Genomic DNA, 23,573 nt, shown 5'->3' with positions numbered 1-23,573 from the left:
AAGTGGCCAGTATCTTAATACCTAAGTGAAATCAATGTTTCTTATTTTTAGAACATAGACCACCATGACATAGTACAGGTCATTTAGCCCACGATGTTGTGTCTCCTCACAGTGTGGTACATTTTCAGCACAGCAGTGGAGCATCAGGCAAAATTGTGTGCTGAAATTTCTAGGCGAAGAATTATACCCACCAGCAACCACTTGAGATGCAAGAATGCCAGCATAGAAGCTCAATTAAAATTGAATAGAAATTGGATGAGAATTTCCATAGCCTTAACTGCATTAATTGTATCTATTGTATTATTATTTTCAATTTGCTTCAAACTCCCCTCAACAGTAGTCGCAAAATTACTTTGAAAAATGACTTGCTGAGCTTATTTATCACTGAGTTCATAATTGATTTTGACATTTAATCCGTATTAAAATACAGATATAGAATACTACAGCATAGAAACAGGCCATTCAGCCCATCTAGTCCATGCAACCTGATCTTCTGCCCAGTCCCATCGACCTGTACCTGGATCATAAACTCCAAACCCCTCTCATCCATGTAACTATCCAAAATTCTCTTAAATGTTACAATTGAACCTGCATCTAAAATTTATGCTGACATCTCTTTCCACACTTATACCATGTTCTAGGCAAGAATGTTTCCCCTCAAATTCCCCTTAATAATTTCACCTTTCACCCTAAATCTTTGACTCTTATTTCTTGTTTCATCCAACCTGAGGAGAAAAAGCCTTCATGCATTCACCCTATCTATACCCCTGATCGTTTTGAATACCTCTATAAGATCTCCCCTCATGCTCCTGTATTCCACAGGATAAACCCCTAACCTGTTCAAAGTTAATTTATTATCAATGTACGTATATGTCACCATATACAACCATGAATTTTTTTTTCTGTGTGCATTCACAGTAGAACAGAGAAATACAATATAATCAATGAAAAACTACAACAAAAACAAAGGCTGACAGACAGCTAATGTGCAAAAGAAAACAATCTGTGCAAATACAAGTAATAAGACCGTAAGATAGAGGAATGGAGTTAGGCCATTCAGCCATTGAGTCTGCTCCTCCGTCCACCATGGCTGACCCCAGATCCTACTCTACCCCATACACCTGCCTTCTCGCCATATCCTTTGATGCCCTGACCGATCAGGAAACTATCAACTTCCACATTAAAGACAGCCACAGACTTGGCCTCCACCACAGTCTGTGGCAGAGCATTCCACAGATTCATACTCTCTGGCTAAGAAAATTCCTCCTTACCTCTGTTCTAAAAGGTTGCCCCTCAATTTTGAGGCTGTGTCCTCTAGTTCTGGATACGCCCACCATAGGAAACATCCTCTCCACATCCACCTTATCTAGTCCTTTCAACATTCAGCAGGTTTGAATGACATCCCTATGCATTCTTCCAAATTCCAGTGAGTACAGGCCCAAAGCTGCTAAATGCACTTCATATGTTAACCCCTTCATTCCCAGAATCACCCTCGCAAACCTCCTCTGACTCTCTCCAATAATAATAATAATGAAATAAATAATACTGAGAGCATGAATTAACCACATATGGACTCACTTTCAAGGACTCTTCATCTCTTGTTCTCGATATTTATTGTTTATTTATTTATAATTATTCTTTTCCCTCAGCTCAAGCTGGTACGGGCATAGCCAAGCACGCTCATTTGTTAATTACTAGGAACTTCCAGATTACTCTAATGGTGTTTAATATTGTGGCTTTCTGGAGATTTACATAGGTATTGCCATGCAGCCCTAATTATTTAATGCTAATTAAATTCGAAATTATTAGAAATTAAATTAAACAATTATTAGAAATTATTTAATGCTAATTATTTAGTGACTTTGGGTTGATACCTGTTGTAGATATTACTATCGGGACAATGTATACCCTGTTCATGTTCCATAGTCTTTCAATTTCCTCCTTTAATTCAGCATATTTCTGCTGTTTTTCACATTGATTTCTGTATGTTATGTATGTTTGGAACGGCTAAATCTAGTAAATAAGTTGTCCTTGAGCAAGGCACTTAACCACACATTGCTCTGCGACGACACTGGTGCCAAGCTGTATCGGCCCTAGTGCCTTTCCCTTGGACAACATTGGTGGCGTGGAGAGGGGAGACTTGCAGCATGGGCTGGTCTTCCATACAACCTTGCCCAGGCCTGCGCCCTGGAAACCTTCCAAGGCACAAATCCATGGTCTCACGAGACTGACGAATGCCTATTATATTATTATATTAAATAAGTTGTTCTTGCTTGTTTACCCTGTGTTATTACATCCGGATGATTATTGTGTTATTATTATTATTTCTGTTTCTCTTTTTTTTGTACTTGCATAGTTTGTTGTCTTCGACACAGTGATTGTCCGCCCTGTTTGCGCAGTCTTTCATTGATTCTATTATTGTTATTGGATTTATTGAGTATGCCCGCAAAAAAATGAATCTCAGTGTAGTATATGGTAACATATATGTACTTCGATAACAAATTTACTTTGAACTTTTGAGTTGTAGCGTCCTTGAAAATGAGTCCATAAGTTATGAAATCGCTTCATTGTTAAGGTTAGTAAAGTTATCCACGCTGTTTCAAGAGACTGATGTTTGAAGGGTAATAATTGTTCTTGAACCTAGTGGTGTGGGACTGAAGGGTCCTGTAAACTTCAGCAAATATGACATTGGAGTGTACTTTGCCTCACAGCCATGAGTGAAAAGCCTTCCCTGTTCAACCTTTCCCTGTAACTCAAGTCCTCAAGTCCTGGCAATATCTTTGTTTCTCTGCACTCTATCAAACTCAATTTCACTTTTTCAAGAAAGATGAATCTCAGGGTTGTCTATGGTGACATATATCTACCTTGATAATAAATTTACCTTGAATTTTGATCTTTGAAGTTTACTGATAACTTTCCTGTACGTAATTCTGGGGGAAGTATGACCTGTTCAAAAAGGACAGGTTATACCTGAACCCGAAGGGGACCAATATCCTAGTGGGAAAGTTTAATAGAGCTGTTAGGGAGGGTTTAAAATAACTTGGCAGGGGGATGGGAACCGGAATGACAGAGTGGAGGAAGGGGAAAACAGAAATAAACCTAAGATAGTGAGCAGTAAAGATGTCAGGAAAGACAGGCAGGTGATAGGACAAATTTGTAGCCATTGGGATGAGTTGCAGTGCAATAAAGTTGCAGTGAAATCAAAGCAAAAAGTATCAAATACTGGTCTTAAGGTGTTGTACTTAAATGCACGCAGCATAAGGAATAAGGTGGATGATCTTGTCGTACAGCTACAGATTGGCAGGTATGATATTGTGGCCATCACTGAGACGTGGCTAAAGGATGCATGTCCCTGGGAGCTGAACGTCCAAGGATACACGGTGTATCGGAAGGATAGGAAGGTAGGCAGAGGGGGAGGCGTGGCTTTATTGGTAAGAAATGATATTAAATCATTAGAGAGAGGTGATATAGGATCGGAAGGTGCAGAATCTTTATGGGTTGAGCTAAGAAATCGCAGGAGTAAAAGGACCCTGATGGCAGTTATTTATAGGCCTCCAAACAGCTGCAGTGATGTAGACTACAAATTACAACTGGAAATAGAAAAGGTTTGTCAGAAGGGCAGTGTTATGATAATTGTGGGGGATTTTAACCTGCGAATGGATTGGGAAAATCAGGTCGGCACTGGATCTCAAGAGACAGAATTTGTAGAATGTCTGCGAGATGGCTTTTTAGAACAGCTTGTTGTTGAGCCCACTAGGGGATCGACCGTACTGGATTGGGTATTGTGAAATGAACGGGAGGTGATTAGAGAGATTGAGGTGAAGGAACCCTTAGGAGACAGTGATCATAACATGATTGAGTTCACTGTGACATTTGAAAAAGAGAAGCCGAAATCTGATGTGTCGGTATTTCAGTGGAGTAAAGGAAATTACAGTGGCATAGAGAGGAACTGGCCAACGTTGACTGGAAAGGGACACTGGTGGGAAAGACGGCAGAGCAGCAGAGGCTGTTTATGCGAGAAGTGAGGAAGGTGCAAGACAGGTATATTCCAAAAAAGAAGAAATTTTCGAATGGGAAAAGGATGCAACCGTGGTTGACAAGAGAAGTCAAAGCCAAAGTTAAAGCATAGGAGAGGGCATACAAGAAAGCAAAAATTAGAGGGAAGACAGAGGATTGGGAAGTTTTTAAAACCTTACAAAAGGAAACTAAGAAGGTCATTAAGAGGGAAAAGATTAACTATGAAAGGAAGCTAGCAAATAATATCAAAGAGGATACTAAAAGCTTTTTCAAGTATATAAAGAGTAAAAGACAGGTGAGAGTAGATATACGACCAATAGAAAATGATGCTGGAGAAATTGTAATGGGAGATAAGGAGATGGCGGAGGAACTGAATGAGTATTTTGCATCAGCCTTCACTGAGGAAGTCATCAGCAGTATACCGGACACTCAAGGGTGTCAGGGAAGAGAAGTGTGCGCAGTCACAATTACGACAGAGAAAGTACTCAGGAAGCTGAATAGTCTAAAGGTAGATAAATCTCCCGGACAAAATGGAATGCATCTTCGTGTTCTGAAGGAAGTAGCTGTGGAGATTGCAGAGGCATTAGCGATGATCTTTCAAAAGTCGATAGATTCTGGCATGGTTCTGGAGGACTGGAAGATCGCAAATGTCACTCCGCTATTTAAGAAGGGGGCCAGGAAGCAAAAAGGAAATTATAGACCTGTTAGCTTGACGTCGGTGGTTGGGAAGTTGTTGGAGTCGATTGTCAAGGATGAGGTTACAGAGTACCTGGAGGCATATGACAAGATAGGCAGAACTCAGCATGGATTCCTTAAAGGAAAATCCTGCCTGACAAACCTATTACAATTTTTTGAGGAAATCACCAGTAGGCTAGACAAGAGAGATGCAGTGGATGTTGTATATTTGGATTTTCAGAAGGCCTTTGACAAGGTGCCACACATGAGGCTACTTAACAAGATAAGAGCCCGTGGAATTATGGGAAAGTTACATACATGGATAGAGCGTTGGCTGATTGGCAGGAAACAGAGAGTGGGAATGAAGGGATCCTATTCTGGTTGGCTGCCGGTTACCAGTGGTGTTCCACAGGGGTCGGTGTTGGGGCTGCTTCTTTTTACATTGTACATCAACGATTTGGATTATGGAATAGATAGCTTTGTGGCTAATTTTGCTGATGATACGAAGATAGGTGGAGGGGCTGGTAGTGCTGAGGAAACGAAGAGTCTGCAGGGAGACTTGGATAGATTGGAAGAATGGGCAAAGAAGTGACAAATGAAATAGAATGTTGGAAAATGTACGGTTATGCATTTTGGCAGAAGAAATAAACGGGCAGACTATTATTTAAATGGGGAAATAATTCAAAGTTCTGAGATGCAACGGGACTTGGGAGTCCTCGTACAGGATACCCTTAAGGTTAACCCCCAGGTTGAATCAGTAGTGAAGAAGGCTAATGCATTGTTGGCATTCATTTCTAGAGGAATAGAGTATAGGAGCAGGGATGTGATGTTGAGGCTCTATAAGGCGCTGGTGAGACCTCACTTGGAGTACTGTGGGCAGTTTTGGTCTCCTTATTTGAGAAAGGATGTGCTGACATTGGAGAGGGTACAGAGAAGATTCACTAGAATGATTCCGGGAATGAGAGGGTTAACATATGAGGAACGTTTGTCCGCTCTTGGACTGTATTCCTTGGAGTTTAGAAGAATGAGGGGAGACCTCATAGAAACATTTCGAATATTGAAAGGCATGGACAGAGTGGATGTGGCAAAGTTGTTTCCCATGATGGGGGAGTCTAGTATGAGAGGGCATGACTTAAGAATTGAAGGGCGCCCATTCAGAACAGAAATGCGAAGAAATTTTTTTAGTCAGAGGGTGGTGAATCTATGGAATTTGTTGCCACGGGCAGCAGTGGAGGCCAAGTCATTGGGTGTATTTAAGGCAGAGATTGATAGGTTTCTGAGTAGCCAGGGCATCAAAGGTTATGGTGAGAAGGCGGGGGAGCGGGACTAAATGGAAGAAGGGATCAGCTCATGATAAAATGGTGGAGCAGACTCGATGGGCCGAATGGCCGACTTCTGCTCCTTTGTCTTATGGTCTTATGGTCTAATGTAGCTGACCAGAATTCATCCTTTTCTAAGTGGAGAGAACATTCAAAAATGTGAGGTGCAAAGGGACTTGGGAGTCCTCGTGCAGGATTCCCAAAAGGTTAGTTTGCAGATTGAATTGGTGGTGAGGAAGGCAAATGCAATGTTAGCATTCATTTTGAGAGAACTAGAATATAAAAGCAAGGATGTAATGTTGCGGCTTTGTGAGGCACTGTAAGGCCTCATTTGGAATATTGTGAGCAGTTTTGGGCCCTTTATCTAAGAAAGGATGTGCCTATATTGGCGAGGGTTCAAAGTAGTTTAATGAAAATGATTCCAGGATTGAAAGGCTTATCATATGAGGACAATTGATGACTGTGGGCCTGTCTTCACTGGAATTCAGGAGAATGATAAAGGATCTTTTTGAAACCTTTCGAACATTGAATTGCCTTGGTAGAGTAGATGCAGAAAGGATGTTTCCTATGGTGGGGAAGTTTAAGGTCAGAGGCACAGCCTCAGAATAGAGGGGTGTCCTTTTAGAATGTAGGTGAGGAGGAATTTCTTTAGCCAGAGGGTGGTGAATCTGGAATTCATTGCCACAGGCAGCTGTGGAGGCCAAGTCATTGAGTATATTTAAGGCAGAGGCTGATAGGTTCTTGGTTAGTCAGGGCATAAAGAAATATGGGGAGAAGGCAGGGGATTGGGACTGAGAGGGAAATGGATCAGCCATGATGAAATGGTGGAGCAGACTCGATGGGCCAAATGGCCCTATATCTTATGGTCTTACAACACGCTGGAGGAACTCAGCAGGTCGGGCAGCATCCGTGGAAACGATGAGTCGCCGTTTCTGGCCAGAACCCTTCGTCGGGACTGAAGAGCGAAGGGGCAGAGGCCCTATAAAGAAGGCGGGGGAGGGTGGGAAGGAGAAGGCTGGTAGGCCCAGTTGAAAAATCAGTAATTTGAAAGACAAAGGGGTGGGGGAGGGGAAGCTGGGAGGTGATAGGCAGGAAAACAATGGGTAGTAGAAGGAGGCAGAACCATGAGGGAGGTGATAGGCAACTGGGGGAGAGGGCAGAGTGAAATAGGGATAGAGGAAGGGAGGGGGAGGGAATTACCAGAAGTTGGAGAATGCTATGTTCATACCAAGGGGCTGGAGACTACCTAGACGGTATATGAGGTGTTGCTCCTCCAACCTGAGTTTAGCCTCATCATGGCGGTAGAGGAGGCCATGTATGGACGTATCTGAATGGGAATGGGAAGCAGAGTTGAAGTGGGTGGCTACCAGGAGATCTTGTCTGTTGTGGCAGACGGAGCAGAGGTGCTCAAAGAAGCGGTCCCCTGATGTGCGTCGGGTTTCACCGATATAGAGGAGGCCACACCGGGAGCACCGGATGCAATAGGTGACCCCAACAGGCTCACAAGTGAAGTGTTGCCTCACCTGGAAGGACTGTTTGGGGCCCTGAATGGTGGCAAGAGAGGAGGTGTAGGGACAGGTCTAGCACTTACACTTACAGGGATAAGTGCCGGGTGGGAGATCCGTGGGGAGGGATGTGTGGACCAGGGAGTCGTGGAGGGACCGATCCCTGCGGAAAGTGGAGAAGGGTGGAGAGGGAAAGATGTGCTTAGTGGTGGGGTCCTGTTGAAGGTGGCGGAAGTTGCGGAGGATAATGTGCTGGATCCGGAGGCTGGTGGGGTGGTAGGTGAGGACAAGGGGAACTCTGTCCCTGTTCTGGTGGCGGGAGGATGGGGTGAGGGCCAAAGTGCGGGAAATGGAGGAGATGCGGGTGAGGGCATCATTGATGTTGGCAGAAGGGAAACCACGATCCTTAAAGAAAGAGGACATTTGAGATGCCCTGGAACGGAAAGCCTCATCCTGGGAGCAGATGTGGCGGAGACGAAGGAACTGGGAATAGGGAATGGAATTTTTGCATGTGGCTGGGTGGGAAGAGGTATAGTCGAGGTAGTTATGAGAGTAAGTGGGCTTGTAGAAGATGTAGAAGATTATTTTGATTGGTTGGATTAATGCTATTAAGATGATCATTTTGCCCAAATTTTTGTATATATTTCAATCGGTTCCAATTTTTATCCCAAAATCTTTTTTCGATAATGTAGATTCAAAAATTTCCTCATATATTTGGCAGAACAAAAATCCTAGGTTAGGTAAAAGGTATCTACAGAAATTTAAAAAGGAGGGGGGGCTTGCCCTCCCGAATTTTAGATTCTATTATTGGGCAATTAATATTCAATATTTAAAATTTTGGTTACGAGATTTGGATGTATCTTTAAATCCTCATTGGGTAAATCTTGAATCTAATTCATTACAAGGGTTTTCCTTGGGTTCGGTTTTAGGAACTTCGCTTCCTTTTACTTCTTTTAAATCGTATAAACAAATGAATAACCCAATAGTTAAGCATACTTTACATATATGGTTTCAATTTCGAAGATTTTTTGGGTTTAATCAATTTATTCTAGCAAGTCCCATTATATCAAATTTCCTTTTTCAACCTTCCACTATGGATCAAGCTTACTTTGATTGGAAAACCAAAGGTATAATATCTTTTCGCGATTTATTTTTGGATAATTGTTTTATGTCTTTTGATCAACTCTCTAATAAATATAACTTACCCAGATCTCACTTTTTTAGATATCTACAGATTAGAAACTTTTTAATTACTGTCTCTCCTAATTTTCCACACCCATATCCAATGGACACTTTGGAAAAAATTTTAGATTTAAATCTTTCTCAGAAAAGTGTAGTAGCAATTATATATATAATATAATTATGAATTTATGTCCTGATGCTTCTAATAAAATTAAAACTGACTGGGAAATAGAACTTGAGATTAATATACCGATTGAAAAATGGGAAAAAATTCTTCAGTTGGTTAATTCATCCTCTGTATGTGCTAAACATATGTTGATACAGTTTAAAGTAGTGCACAGGGCTCATATGTCCAAAGATAAACTATCTCGTTATTATTATTATATTAATCCAATATGTGACAGATGTCATTCCAAGATAGCTTCTTTAACCCACATGTTCTGGTCATGTCCCTTGTTGGAGAAATATTGGAAAGATATTTTTGATATTATTTCAACGGTCCTAAATATAGACTTACAACCTCATCCAATTACTGCTATCTTTGGATTATCAATGATAGATTTAAATAAGTTAACCTCTTCATCACGTAGGATGATTGCATTTCTTACTTTAATGGCTAGAAGGTCCATTTTGTTGAATTGGAAAGAGATTAACCCTCCTACTGTATTTCATTGGTTTTCACAAACTATGGTGTGTTTGAATTTTGAGAAAATTAGAAGTACAGTTTATGACCCTTTCATTAAGTTTGAAAAAACTTGGAGGCCATTCATTCAGCATTTTCATTTGATGTAATTTGATCATTTCCAAACTTGTTTTATCTCTCTGTACTGTTGTTGGAGGGGAATGGAGTCGTCGACACTAAGGTTTTCTTCTTTCCCATTTTTAAGTTGTTAGTACTGCCCAAGTCTTTTAGTTTAGTTGATTAATTCTGTTTTTTTGGGGGGATGGGGTTTGTCTTTTTTTTGTTTTGTTTTTTTTTCTTTTTCATGTTTTTTTTCCCAGTTTTTTTTTGCTTTGTATTATCCATTGTTAGTTTTATATGATTGGGAGCTTTGTTAATTTACACTATTTGGTTTTGCAATTACTTTTTTAAGTGTAACAATATATCTCCTACTATTTGTATTATTGCTATATTTCGTTTCTATGTTTTGAAATTAATAAAAAGATTGAAAAAGAAAGAAGATTATTTTGTGTTTATCTTATGGTCTTGTCTGCAATAGGTTTTGAGAGCCTCTGTAATTACTGAAATGCATCTTTGTTTTGCAGGTCTAATGAGGGTGCTAAATGAGTTTTATCAGCAAAGTGGCACAGATATAAAGCATGTGTACCTGAGTGCCGAAACAGATCATTACCATTCGTCAACAGGAGACAAAGGATGGGGATGTGGATATCGAAACTTTCAGATGGTTCTCTCCTCACTTATCAAGCTGGAACACTACAAGAGCCATTTACATGGTACAGATTTTAATATATTAAAGCATCAATGCTTTTAGCATGCTGAGAGAACATGCTCAACATGCTTGCTAGGTAGCAAGAAACATTTAATTTGGTGAAGCAGCCTCCCATTTGTGCTTGCTGGTCATTGGTAGTGCCTGACTAAGTTGCATATTTTCACTTTGGAAGATCACTTTAAAGTGTCGTGATTGATGTGGTTTGCACAAATTCCCTCCCCCCCCCCCCCCCCACCCAAGAGGATTGGCTGCCTGATAAATATTTTAAGCACAAGACATTCTGCAGATGCTGGAAATCCAAAGCAACACACACAAAATGCTGGAGGAACTCAGCAGGTCGGGTAGCATCTGTGGAAATGAACCAGCAGACAATGATCTGGTCTGAGACCCTTCATCAGAATCACCAAAAAATATTTTGATGCTAGTATTCATAGGAAATACTATATGACAAGCTACCAAGAAAACAGTAATGGACTTAAAAGGCACTGTACCTCCAGCAATATCAAAGATTTTTATGAGCTCTAGTCTGCAATGGGACCTAAATTTGGAGACTGACGTCTAAGTTTATCTATAAAGGATACAATCTAGCATGCAAAATCTTTGAATAGAACTTTTGCTGTACACTCTTGATCCCGAGAATGAAAGGGTTAAAATATCAGTTGTGTTTCATGGCCCTGGGCCTGTACTGGCTGGAGTTTGGAAGAATGAGGGTGAATCTCATTGGAACCCATCAAATATTGGAAGGCCTCAATAGAGTGGACGTGGAGAAGATGTTTCCTATAGTGGGGGAGTCTAGGATCAAAGGGCACAGCCTCAGAATAAAGGGACGTGAGGTGAGAAAGTTCTTTGGCCAGAGGGTGGTTAATTGTGGAAATCATTGCCACAGCCTGCTGTGCAGGCCAAGTGAATGGGTATATTTAAAGCAGAGGTTGGTGGTTCTTGATATGTAAGGGAGTCCGAAAGATTATGGAGAGAAGGCAGGAGAATGAGGGTTGAGGAGGATAATTACTCAGCTATGATAGGATGTCGGCACAGTTTCAATCGGTCAAATGGCCTAATTCTGCGCCTATTGTGCCTGGTCTTGTATCCAGATTTTGGCTATTACTTGCAAGACTGTGAAATGAGGAGATATAACCTGTATATTTTGCACCAGTTTCCTTTGTTTTCCACTTGGATGGATAACTGCAAACACGTTTTGGTCACTCTTTTTCCTTTAGGCCATGCGATTCCCATCATTCCGAAAATCCAGGCCATGATAGAAGAAGCTTGGAAGGGTGGCTTTGATCCTCAAGGTGCCGCGTCATTTGGAAGCAAACTGCAGGGCACTCGAGCTTGGATTGGGGCAACAGAGATCTACACCTTGTTAACCTTCCTAGGAATAAAGTAAGTGTGTTGATTAACAAAAAAGTAACTTGAAGTAGCGATGACATCATTGGCTCTCCAGCCAGTTCTTTAACCACAAGACATAGGAATGGAATTAGGCCAATGGGCCATACCATTATGGCTGATTCATCATCCCTCTCAGCCCCACTCTCCTGCCTTCTCCCCATTGCCTTTGACGCCCTGACTAATCAAGAATCTATTCATCCCTCGCTTAAGTACACACAGTTATGTCCTCCACAGCCGCTTGTGGCAAAGAATTCCACTTGCACGTGAGGGGAAGTGAAAGGTCGGAGTGCGGAGTAGAGGGGGGTGGGTGGGTGGGTGGGTGGATTTGTTCACCAGAGGAATTCATGGCCAGGTTGGACGGTACCCAGACAGGATATAAGGTGTTACTCCTCCACCCTGAGAGTGACATCATCTTGGCACTATTACTTCCCCCTGGATCCCCTCCTCCTCCCCTTTCTGCTATGGTCCACTCTCCTTTCCTATCAAATTCCTTCCTCACTAGCCCTTGACCTTTCCTACCCACCTGGCTTCACCGATCACCTTCCAGCTAGCTTCTTTCCCCTCTCTCCCACCTTTTTATTCAGGCACCTTCCCCCTCCCTTCTCAGTCCTGATGAAGGGTCTCAGCCCGAAACGTCAACTGTTTACTGTTTTCCATAGATGCTGCCTGACCTGCTGAGTTCCTCCAGTATTTTGTGTGTGTTGCTTTGGACTTGCAGCATTTACAGACTTCCCCCATGTTTGTGATTAATAAGAGTATCTTTGCCAGGAGGACTTAAGCACTTCTAAAAGATCGACATATCTTCCAAAGACTATGTCCTTCCAGTAGTGCGGTAACCAGAACTGTGGACAGAAGTTCAAAATGGCCTCACCTAAACAGTATACAGCTGCAGCACCAATTCCCAACTTTAAAACTCAATGTTCTGGATAAGGAAGGAAAGCACGCTGAATGCCTTCTTTCAGGAAGTTGCAGCCCAAGACCCGTCTGTACATCAGCTCTCCTGTAGGCCTTGTTATTTGCTCTGTACTTTTGCATTTGGCCTCCCAAAATGCATCATCTTGCATTTGTCCAAATTAAATTTCATCTGCTGTTTCTCTGCCCGCGTTCGAGACCATAACGTATAGGGACAGAATTAGGCTATATGGCCCATCGAGATTTGTGAGGCCACTACCCCACATAAAACCATGCTCGATATTCCTAATATGAATTGTTCTGGTTCCCCAGCATCTTCTCCAATAATTTCCCTGCCACTGTTATAAGGGAAATTAAGAAGAGAAAAATCCATAACAATAGAGAGCATAAAGGATGATGTATGCTGCTTTATAATTGTACCTCCCTAATAAATAACTATTCCTGATGGTGTTTGATAAGCCCTTTCATTTCTATAGGTGTCAAATTATTGACTTTCACCAGCCCACTGGCCCATCAGGCACTCATCCTCGTTTATTTGAGAGGATAAGGCAGTACTATTCTTCAGGCAGGGATGGAGTGTTACGATTGCAACCCAAGGTCATATGGACAAACAAACCACCAATCTATCTTCAGCATCAAGGTAAATATTTGAAAAAATCATATTGTGATGACTTGAATTTCCTAATTTAGTTTGTGATTCTCACAGCTGAGAGTTTGTCTCATTGAACATGGAGCAGGACGGGCCCTTTGGTCTACGATGTTGTGCCGGCTCCAAGATAAATCTAACCCCTCGCTCTAACAGATCTCCATTTTTGGTTACCACGTGCCTACCTAAGAGTCTCTTAAATGTCCCTAATATATCTGTCTCCACCACAACTCTTGGCAGCACCCTCCAAGCATTTACCACTCTCTATGTAAAATAAAACTTCTGACATCTACCCTATACTTTCATCCAGTCACCTTAAAATTATACCCCCTTGTGTTAGACATTTCCACCCTCGATCTATGCCTCTTATCATCCTGCACACCTCTTTCAAGACACCTTTCATCCTTCTTCGTTGCAAAGGGAAAAGCCTTAGCTTGCTTGCTTCACTTTTCCTCATAAGACTTGATCAGCATCCTGGTAAATCCCCTCTGCACCCTCTCTAAAGCTTCCACATTCTTCCTATAATTTTTTTAAAATGTACTTGTTGAGACACAGCACGGAATAGGTCCTTCCGGCCTTTCGAGTCTCAGCACACAGCAATCCCCGATTCAACCCCGGCCTAATCACGGGACAGTTTACACTGACCAATTAACCTACCAACTAGTTTGTCTTTGGACTGTGGGAGGAAACCCAGAGCACCCGGGGAAAACATACAAACGACTTGCGGACAGTGGCAGGAATTGAACCCGGGTTGCTGAGACTGTAAAGCATTGTGCTAACCACCACACTACAATACCGCCCCTCTACACTACCGGGGTGCGGGAGGGAACCAGAAATGAACACAGTGCTCTCTGTGGTCTAACCATGGTTTTACAGAGCTCCTGAACTCAATCCTCAAAGAAATGAAAGCCGACACCCCTTCTTAACAAACTTGTGCAAAATTTAGGAATTGAAGTTTAAACTAATGGTAGGGCAGAACTTAGCATTGAAATGAAGAAAGATTGTGCGTGTGGAATTGGCAGAGGTAGCACAAGAGGAAGATGTAGTAAGAGTTTGTTTTAGAGTACACTGGACTCAAAGAGCATAAGAAAGTTAAGTTTACAGAGTATGTCCATCATTGTGTATTTTCGAAGCTGGGTGACGGCACGGAGATACATCTCTACCAAAGGAGGCATAAAGCACTCCTTCCCTTCGCTGGCCCGCAGGTCACTCTTGGCAAGGTGTATCACTGGCTTAGCTCCCCGATCGGGGTCACGTGAAGCCATGGGAGCAGGTGGTGGATGGTTGTGTGAGCAGCTGGTGCACATCACAGGTCTGGTTATGCGACCATTGAAGCCAGGCAGATGATCTCAGAAGAGTATTGATAATGGCTGGAGTCACCAGAAGGCTGCAACTCCTGTAGAAAACTTTGCCAAGAACAATAATGTTCATTGGACCATAATCAATATGACATAGCACATAAAATCGGACAAGATTGGTTTTCAATTATTGGGGTACATATTAATTATGCAAATTTGGTAAGGAAAACAAATTTGTATGGGTGAAGAACTGGTCAGGATGTTGTGGAGGGCATTAGCAAGAATAGAATAGTAGAGTAGTCAAGAATAGAATTGAATTGATTATACTTAAAGTACAGGAGGTCCCTATCACCACAGGCAGTATTCTGTGGACTGCCATCTAGTGGTAAGGATACAAAGCAGTAAGTTCATTGTATGTGCACAATGGAGATGTGCAAATGCTATAGAATAGTGATAACGAGGGACTTTGACCATCTTGTTACTGACTATGGAAAGAATGCAAGTGGAAAGTGAGGGGGAGGGAGTGGGTGCAGTCTGCAGCAGATGGAGGAAATATATTCCCGTTGGTGGAATGCTCTGGTACTGGTGAATGGGTGTAAAAATGAACTTTGACCTAAGGAGACAATAGAATTGGCTGATTAAAGTCTGGACTGCACTCACTGTTCCCTCTAAGCGGTATGGGTGTGCGGCTGCGTAGTAACTGAAACGCTCCCACACACATAGCCTTTGTTGCCACACAGCTGGGATTTCCTTTTATATTTCCTTTTACATATTAATATGGTTGTGAAATTATTTTAGTATAATTTTAAAATGCTCATGTAAATGTGAAGTTATCCTAATATAATTTTGAAAATATGCTAATGTAATTATGAAATACCATGTAATTAATTATGTATTAATTAATATAAAGCATAAATTTTCTAAATCATAAACGGACTACAACATTTGAGAGTTTCAACATATTTACATTGTCAGTGTTTCAAGGTACAACAAATTGTAACAATCAATACAGAATGGAAGTTGGTAGCTCATTGTTAATGAACCACCAACCCGCTGAACAAGTTTAAAAGTTTACGAAAAGTGAAAGATTCTCTTTGTTGTACCGCATTTCACTGTGGCCTTCAATTAATACATAAAATCAAAAGTACATGATTTTTCAATTTTCATTCTGTATTATTATATAGTTTTCTTAGTATTCGTATTATTAAAAAAATTTAATATGCCACCCAGTTTCCGGGCTGTGTAAAAATTTCCTGCTCAGTTCAATGTTTGGTCTGTGCAGCTGTAAATAAAAGCATTAGAGGGGACATTGATTGCACTGCTGACAGAGTCATGGAAGCTGGCGTAATCATAATGTACAAAAGAGAACTGGTTAAATAGATGGAAGGTTACTTGAACAGGGCAGTGGACTGGGACAATATGGATTTTACTTGAAGTAAGATATCAATGGGCTGAATGCCCCCCTCCCTTCCATGCTGTAACAGTTTGGTGGTTTTATGATTCAGTGATATATATTTAATGGAAGGAGGAAGCAAGGAAGCACTTCTTTCTATTGCATACATACACACAGTAGCAATGCTGGGTCGCTGGAAGGCGGTGCTGTCACTCTGTTTACACAAGAGTAACGGAAGGTGAAGACAAGAATATAGAAGCCAGAGGATTTTATGAAATGTCTTGAGGTCTTTGTGGTTGGTGTTGAATGGGAGGGAAGTAAATGGGGTGGGGAATATCAGAGTTAAATATTTTACACAGAGTGTGGTGGGTACGTGGAGTGCACTATCAGAGCTGGTGGTAGAGGCAGATATGTTAGGAACATTTGAGAAACTCTCCAATAGGCATATGGATGATGGAAAAAATGGAGGGTGTTCCCCAGGGGTCAGTGTTGGGACCGGTACTTTTCACAGTGTTTGTCAATGATTTGGAGAATGGAATTGATGGCTTTGTGGCAAAGTTTGTGGATAATACGAAGATAGGTGGAGGAGTAGGTAGTGCTGAGGAAGCAATGCAATTGCAGCAGGACTTAGACAAATTGGAAGAATGGGCAAAAAGGTAGCAGATGGAATACAGTTTTGGGAAAATGTATGATAATGAATCTTGGTAAAAGGAACAATGGTGCGGACTATCGTCTAAATGTGGAGAAGGTTCAAACATCAGAGGTGCAGAGGGACTTAGGAATCCTTGTGCAAGACTCCCCGAAGGTTAATTTTCAGGTTGAGTCTGTGGTAAAGGCGGCAAATGCAATGTTGGCATTTGTTTCGAGGGGAATAGAATATAAAAGCAAGGAGATAATGCTGGGGCTTTATAAGATATCAGTCAAGCTGAACTTGGAGTATTGTCAACAGGTTTTGGCCCCATATATCAGAAAGGATGTGTTGTCATTGGAGAGAGTTCAGAGGAGGGTCACCAGGAAGATTCCGGGAACGAAGGCTTTAACATATGAGAGGCACTTGGCAGCTTTGGGCGTGTACCCAGTGGAATTTAGAAGAATGCGGGGTGGCGGGGGGGGGGGTGTCATTGAAACCTACCAAATGTTGGAAAAATTAGATAGGGTGGATGTGGAGAGGATGTTTCCTATGGTGGGGTTATCCAGAACTAGAGGGCACAGCCTAAAATTTGAGAGGTGACCCTTTAGAACAAAGGTAAGGAGGAATTTTTTTAGCCAGAAGAGTAGTGAATCTGTGGAATGCTGTGCCACAGACCGCGGTGGAGGCTAAGTCCATGCGTTTATTTAAAGCAGAAGTTAATAATTTCCTGATTGGTCAGGGCATCAAAGGATATGGCGAGAAGGCAGGTGTATGGGGTTGAGTAAAATTCAAGATAAGCCATGATGGAATGGTGGAACAGACTCAATGGGCTGAATAGCCTAATTCTGCTCCTATATCTTATGCCCTTACGGTAGAAGTGAAGAGTTAGATTAATCTTAGTGTAGGTTAGATGGCAGGAACAACATTGTGGGTTGAAGGGCTGTAATGTTCTATAGTCAGGGGTTCCCAACATTTTTTTTATGCTGTGGACCCCTACCATTAACCAAGGGGTTGGTAGATCCCCTTGGCTCATTGAGTCTACACTACCGTTTCATCATGGCTGATCCATTTTCCCTCTCAGCCCCAATCTCCTGCCTCCCCCCCACTGTATCCTTTCATGCCCTAACCAAGTCTTGGCCTCCACAGCTGCCTGTGGCAATGAATTCGACAGATTCGCCATTCTCTGGTATCTAAAAGGTTACCCCTCTACTCTGAGGCTATGTCCTCTGATCTTAGACTCTCCCACCATTGGAAACATCTTCTCCACATCCACTCTATCAAGGCCTATGACCCTTTAATAAACTATGAGTAATTTCCAGGCCCCTTTATAAGTGAAGACATGCTATTAAGTGATCAAGAAAATGTTCCCCATTGTAATACAAAGTTAAAAATTGTAATTTCCCAAAGAACATTGAATTCAATAGCCAACTGAGCAAATCTTTTACACTCATTAAAACAATTTAATTTATTCTTAATGTCTTCAAAGGGGTGAATTTTAAACTCATTATAGTTTAACCTGTTGGGAATACCAGACCCAACTTTGAAACATATTAATCTTTCAAATGTTAGGTCACAGTCGGACTATTGTGGGCATTGAAGAAAGGAACAATGGAACACTTTGCCTGTTGATTCTTGATCCCGGTAACCGAGAAATCCAGAAACTTCAGCGCACCAATCTGACCGGAACGAGTCTTAAAATGATTCGTAGATTCATCGGGAGTCTGAAGCACAAACAGTATCAAATTGTGACAATAAGTGGTACTCTGTCAGTGGAAGAGAAAAATGTGAGTTACCTTTTAATAGCCTTTTTGAAAGATGTATGCTTTGCACCGCATCTACTTTAGTTTGAAACATTTCTAATTTATTTTAGCAGGCTAGAGTTGAGATCTTAGTCTGTATTTTGCATCCTTCAAAGAAAGCTGCCCACGTGATCCCTGTGGCACGATCACCACCTTTTCTTTGTTGACTGCTGTCAGACGTGCATTCTGGGTAGTCCGGCAACAGTGACATCAGTAAGCTGGCTGAGCGGCCAATTGGGTACAGTATCAGAAAACTGCAAAGTTCAATCAACGTCTTACAGAGCAGGAAATTAAAATTGGAATAAGTCTGATGTATTGAGAAATACACTCAGTGGCCACTTTATTAGGCTCCTGTACACCTGCTTGTTAGTGCAAATTTCTAATTAGCCAATTATACTTGCTATTGTGCCTGCCACCTGCTCTCAGTACTTTGTGCGCAGTGCCAAAGTAAATATCGTCAGTGCTCTCCTCCTTCATACAAGCATAATTGTTAGGGCTCATTTGATTCATTTTCTGCACTTCCACTTAATAAGTTTAAAATTAATGTTTGCTGGTGTAATTTTGAAATGCAGTTTCAATCTCCACACAAGTATCACTGGACCACAGTTTTTTTCGGAACAATTGCTATTGCTTCCTCATGATTTTTTTTTGTTAATGATAGACTACTTGAAGCTGAACACAGATACAATTTCGGATTACTTGTATCACTTTGGAATTTGGAGAAGCATGAAATTAACTTTTATTGAATATAATGCGTATAAATTGCATAATGGTCCTGAAGCTTCGCAATTGTTCAGCTAAGCTAAAAATGTTTTATTGATGATTTTCATTTGTACTCAGTGTCTGAGGCTTCTCACGTGTCCAACAATAATCAGCCAGCATTGATGGATTCCAGTTTTCTGATATCGTTTCTCCATGAGCACCATGCCCTGGTGAAACCTTTCACCATGCTTGTCACGGATAGCACCAAGATTTGCAGGGAAGAAGTCTAAATGGGAATGTAGAAGATGAATCTTTAGTGACACGTTGCATTTCATGGTTTTGTATGCTTGAAGCACATTGTCAACCAGCTGCACATAAGTTTGCTGCTCTGTAGTTGCCAAGAAAATTTTCAACAATATCCTTGAATGCCTTCCATGTGGTTTTCTCCGGTCCCATTGGAAGTTCTTCGCATTACTTATCATTGATAACCTGTTAGATTTGTGGATCAACAAAATGCCTTCCTTTAACCTTGGCATCAGTTATTCTGGGAAACATCTATCTCAAATATCAAAACCCTTCGCAGAAAGTTAGAGCCTTTCTAAAACCTGTCCTGTCGTGCTGCACCCACCCTGTCTCAGCATGCCCAGTTATGCCTGGACAGGATGGAAAAATTTTCATGTTGCATTGTGGGCAATATTTTAATTGATTTGAATTATGAATTGAAATAACAAAATAGTGGATTTAAAAAAAAATTGTGCCTGATTGAGAAACTTAATGGCAATTCTTCTTTCAGTTAGTCCTGACGAAGGGTCTCGGCCCGAAACGTCGACTGTACCTCTTCCTAGAGATGCTGCCTAGCCTGCTGCGTTCACCAGCAACTTTTATGTGTATTGCTGGCAATTTTCATGATCAGCAGCCCAAAATCCATAAGATACACCCAAAAATATTCAGGAAGCAAAATCTTTGTTGTCAAGTGTACTTAGAATAATCTAGAAATACCTCTGCATTTTTTGTTGGTCCAAAGAGTGTTTGGCCTGAAGACATGGATTCACTAGAATGCCTTTCCACAGAGTCTCTTAGCATTGAAATGACTGCTTTGTCTCACCATATCCATGCAACCTCTCACATACCTATCTAAAGCCCCTTTACATCAGCTAGTCCATGGTATTCTACCCCATTGTAATCTTGTGCGAGTAGCGGAGTCCACCACCCCCTCAGGCAGTGAGTTCCAGGTTCCAATCATCTGCATGCTTCCGATCAAGAACTGCTCTGCAGGATCTTCATATGAGTGAAGCAGTTTATAAATTGATTAAATATTTAACGTTTTTAAAGAACGGGGTTTCTGTTCCTACACCATTGGTGCTGCCCTCCATTTCCAGAACATCCGCACTCGCCCCATCGTCCTGCTGCCTTAACAGTGTTAGAGTTCCTCTTGCCCTTAGTTCCTACCCCTCGAACCTCCACAACCAACACACCATTCTCAGTAATGTCCACCATTCCCAAAGGGATCCTTCCCCCACCACTCCCTGCTTCCCGCGGTGATCGCTCCCTCTGTGATTCTCTTGTTCATTTGTACCCCCCTATTAATTTCCCTCCCGGCACATCCCGGCATCGCCGAAGTTCTACACTTCCCCCGTTCACCTGTGAATCTGCTGGGTTTGTCTGTTGTACCGGGTGCTCCCGATGTGGCTTCCACTACAATGGTGAGACTCGTCATTAATTGGGTGACTGCCTTGTCGAGCACAAGTGAGACTTCCCGGCGGCCCAACATTTTAATTCCGGTTCCTGTGCCGTCCTCGTGGTCCATTGTCTCCTCCTGTGCCATGATGAGGCCACCCTCAGGGTGGACGAGAAACACCTCATATTCTGTCTGGGTTGCCTCCAACCTGATGGCATGGATTTTGATTTCTCCTTCTGAGAAAAAAAAAATTCCCTCCCTCCCCTCTTCTTCTATTTCCCACTCTAGCCTCTTTCTTCTACCTACCTGCATATCACCTCCCCCGGTTCTCTTCCTCTTCCTTCCCTTTCTCCTGTGGTCTACTCTCCTCTCCTATCAGATCCTTCCTCTTCAGCCCTTTACCTTGCCTTCGCCCGCCTGGCTTCACCTATCACCTTCTCGTTATACTCCTTCACCTCCCACCACCTTTTTATTCTGGCATCTTCCCCCAACCTTTCCAGTCCCGATGAAGGGTCTCATCACGAAAAATTCAACTAGTTGTTGATTTCAGTGATGCTGCCTGACCTGCTGAGTTCCTGCAGTATTTTGTCTGCATTGATTTAACATTTACTACGTCTCTTTGTGGGCGGCATGTTAGGGCAGTGGCTGGAGTAACACCCAAACAGTGCCACTGCTACGGGTTCAGTTCCCCCACCACCTGGAAAGAATCGGTACATTCTCCCCGTGGACTGTGTGGGTTTCCTCAGGTTCCTGTCACGTTTCAGAGACTTAAAGGTTAGAAGCAACACTCACAACACGCTGGAGGAACTCAGCAGGTCGGGCAGCATCTGTGGAAAAGATCGGTCGACATTTTGGGCCGGAACCCTTCGTCAGGACTGTGGAGGGAAGGGGCAGAGGCTCTATAAAGAAGGTAGGGGGAGGGTGGAAAGGAAAAGACTGGTCCCCCCACCTTCTTTATAGGGCCTCTGTCCCTTCCCTCCACAGTCCTGACGAAGGGTTCCGGCCCGAAACGTCAACCGATCTTTTCCACGGATGCTGCCCGACCTGCTGAGTTCCTCCAGGGTGTTGTGAGTGTTGCTTTGACCCCAGCATCTGCAGATTATGTTGTATAAAGGTTAGAAGGTTTATTGGGCGGTGTGGTGTCATTGGGCCCGGAAGACCTGCTACCGTACTGTATCTCTAAATAAAACAAAAGTAAATCTATCTATTTCCTTCACAGGCCCGTAAGCATGCATCATCAGTGCTGACAGCAGAAAGGGTGCCATAGTGCAATTCTCGGACCTAGAATTCAGCAAGCAGTCTATTTTTCAGGTTCCTTACATTTCCTTTTACTTGAGTCATATGTAAATCATAGTTCACTAATTCTGCTTTCATTTTTGATTTATAAACATGATCAATTTAATTGGAGGTAATATATTTTCTCTTAATTTTGCGCATTTCTTGTAAGATTGGCAATGTCGCCTATGAGGTGTAAAGTAGGATGTAACTACTAATATCCCACATGCTGATGAACATTTGTAATTAATAATTTCACAAGTGCCGTTCAACATTCTACTAATGTAGGATTTTGGTCCTGGTTCTGCCTTGTTTTCAGTTGGAACTATAAGCATTTTTCTGAGAGTTCCCTTGTGTAGATAGAATTATGCTACAGAAAATGTGTCTTGAACATCTAAGAGTAAAAAGGCTAATACATCTATTTTTCAGATTGCTCCTGTGCACATTTTGTTGCTTTTTTCTACTATGTAAGTTATTGCTAATAAACATTTTTTAAAGTACTCTGAAAGTTGAAAGTTAATTTTCACTCTAGGTTACACTCAACATTCCCTCTAATTTTTTGTACAGCTGTGCGGACCAAACATTCCTCTGAGCAGGAAACCTTTACACAGCCTGAAATTTGCATGGCTCTTAATTATCTTTTACAATACGCACATCAAACAAACACAGTCCACAACTTACAACACAAGTAAACAATGTCAGACAGGCAAAACAATTGGCAGACACAATGGTAAAAGTAAAATGTTGACTAGAAACATAGAAAACCTACAGCACAATACAGGCCCTTTGGTCCACACTGCTGTACCAGATATGCACCTACTTTAGAAATTACCTAGGGTTACCCATAGCCCTCTATTTTTCTAAGCTCCATGTACCCATCTAGGAGTCTCTTAAAAGATCCTATTGTATCTGCCTCCACCACCGCCATCAGCAGTCTATTCCACGCACTCACCACTCTCTGCGTAAGAAAACTTACCCCTGACATTTTCTCTGTACCTACTTCCAAGCACCTTAAAACCCTCTCGTGCTAGCCATTTCAGGCCTGGGAAAAAGCCTCTGACTAGCCACACGATCAATGCCTCTCATCATCTCATACACTAGCTTGCATTGGCGTTCAGCGGACCAGTGGTCTGTTCACTTCCATTCTGTGTTTATCGTTATAATTTGTAACAGTGTTGTAATTTTAAACACTGACAATGTAAATACTTCGTAGCTCTAAAGCAGCGGTCCCCAACCACCGGGCCGCAGAGCATGTGCTACCGGACCGTGAGGAAACGATATGAATCAGCTGCACCTTTCCTCGTTCCCTGTCACGCACTGTTGAACTTGAACATAGGGTTGCCAACTGTCCCGTATTAGCCGGGACATCCTGTATATTGGGCTAAATTGGTTTGTCCCATGTGGGACCGCCCTTGTCCCGTATTTCCCCCGCTAAGGTAGAGGGTTTCTATGAAACTTTTCGTGCCGAGATGGCGTGAAACGAAGAAGCAATTACCATTAATTTATATGAAGAAAATTTTTGAGTGTTCCCAGACCCAAAAAATAACCTAACAAATCATACCAAATAGCACATAAAACCGAAAATAACACTAACATATAGTAAAAGCAGGAATGATATGATAAATACACAGCCTTTATAAAGTAGAAATAATGTATGTACAGTATAGTTGGGAAGATGAAGGCAAAACCGATCTATGGGGG

At 42.0% G+C, this 23,573-nt stretch overlaps 1 protein-coding gene across 3 annotated transcripts in view; it reads left to right on the top strand.

Annotated features, from left to right (window-relative positions):
- Positions 1-23,573, top strand: part of zufsp (zinc finger containing ubiquitin peptidase 1) — a 79,241-nt gene that overhangs the window by 37,856 nt on the left and 17,812 nt on the right. The window contains exons 6-10 of one of the 3 annotated variants that reach the window (XM_072251632.1): positions 9,965-10,153; positions 11,367-11,532; positions 12,927-13,090; positions 17,988-18,202; positions 21,817-21,908. In XM_072251632.1, coding sequence (XP_072107733.1) covers positions 9,965-10,153; positions 11,367-11,532; positions 12,927-13,090; positions 17,988-18,202; positions 21,817-21,864 — 782 coding nt within the window. In that variant the 3' untranslated portion in view covers positions 21,865-21,908. Of the gene's footprint in view, positions 1-9,964; positions 10,154-11,366; positions 11,533-12,926; positions 13,091-17,987; positions 18,203-21,816; positions 22,335-23,573 lie in introns of those variants that run through there. The other 2 variants (XM_072251631.1, XM_072251633.1) reach the window with 2 other exon arrangements.

This window comes from Mobula birostris, chromosome 2 (assembly GCF_030028105.1).
Source record: "Mobula birostris isolate sMobBir1 chromosome 2, sMobBir1.hap1, whole genome shotgun sequence".
In the NCBI taxonomy this organism is placed as follows: Eukaryota; Metazoa; Chordata; class Chondrichthyes; order Myliobatiformes; family Myliobatidae; genus Mobula; species Mobula birostris.
The sequence above is the reverse complement of the archived record's forward strand: the minus strand, read 5'-3'. Positions and strand labels throughout refer to the sequence as shown.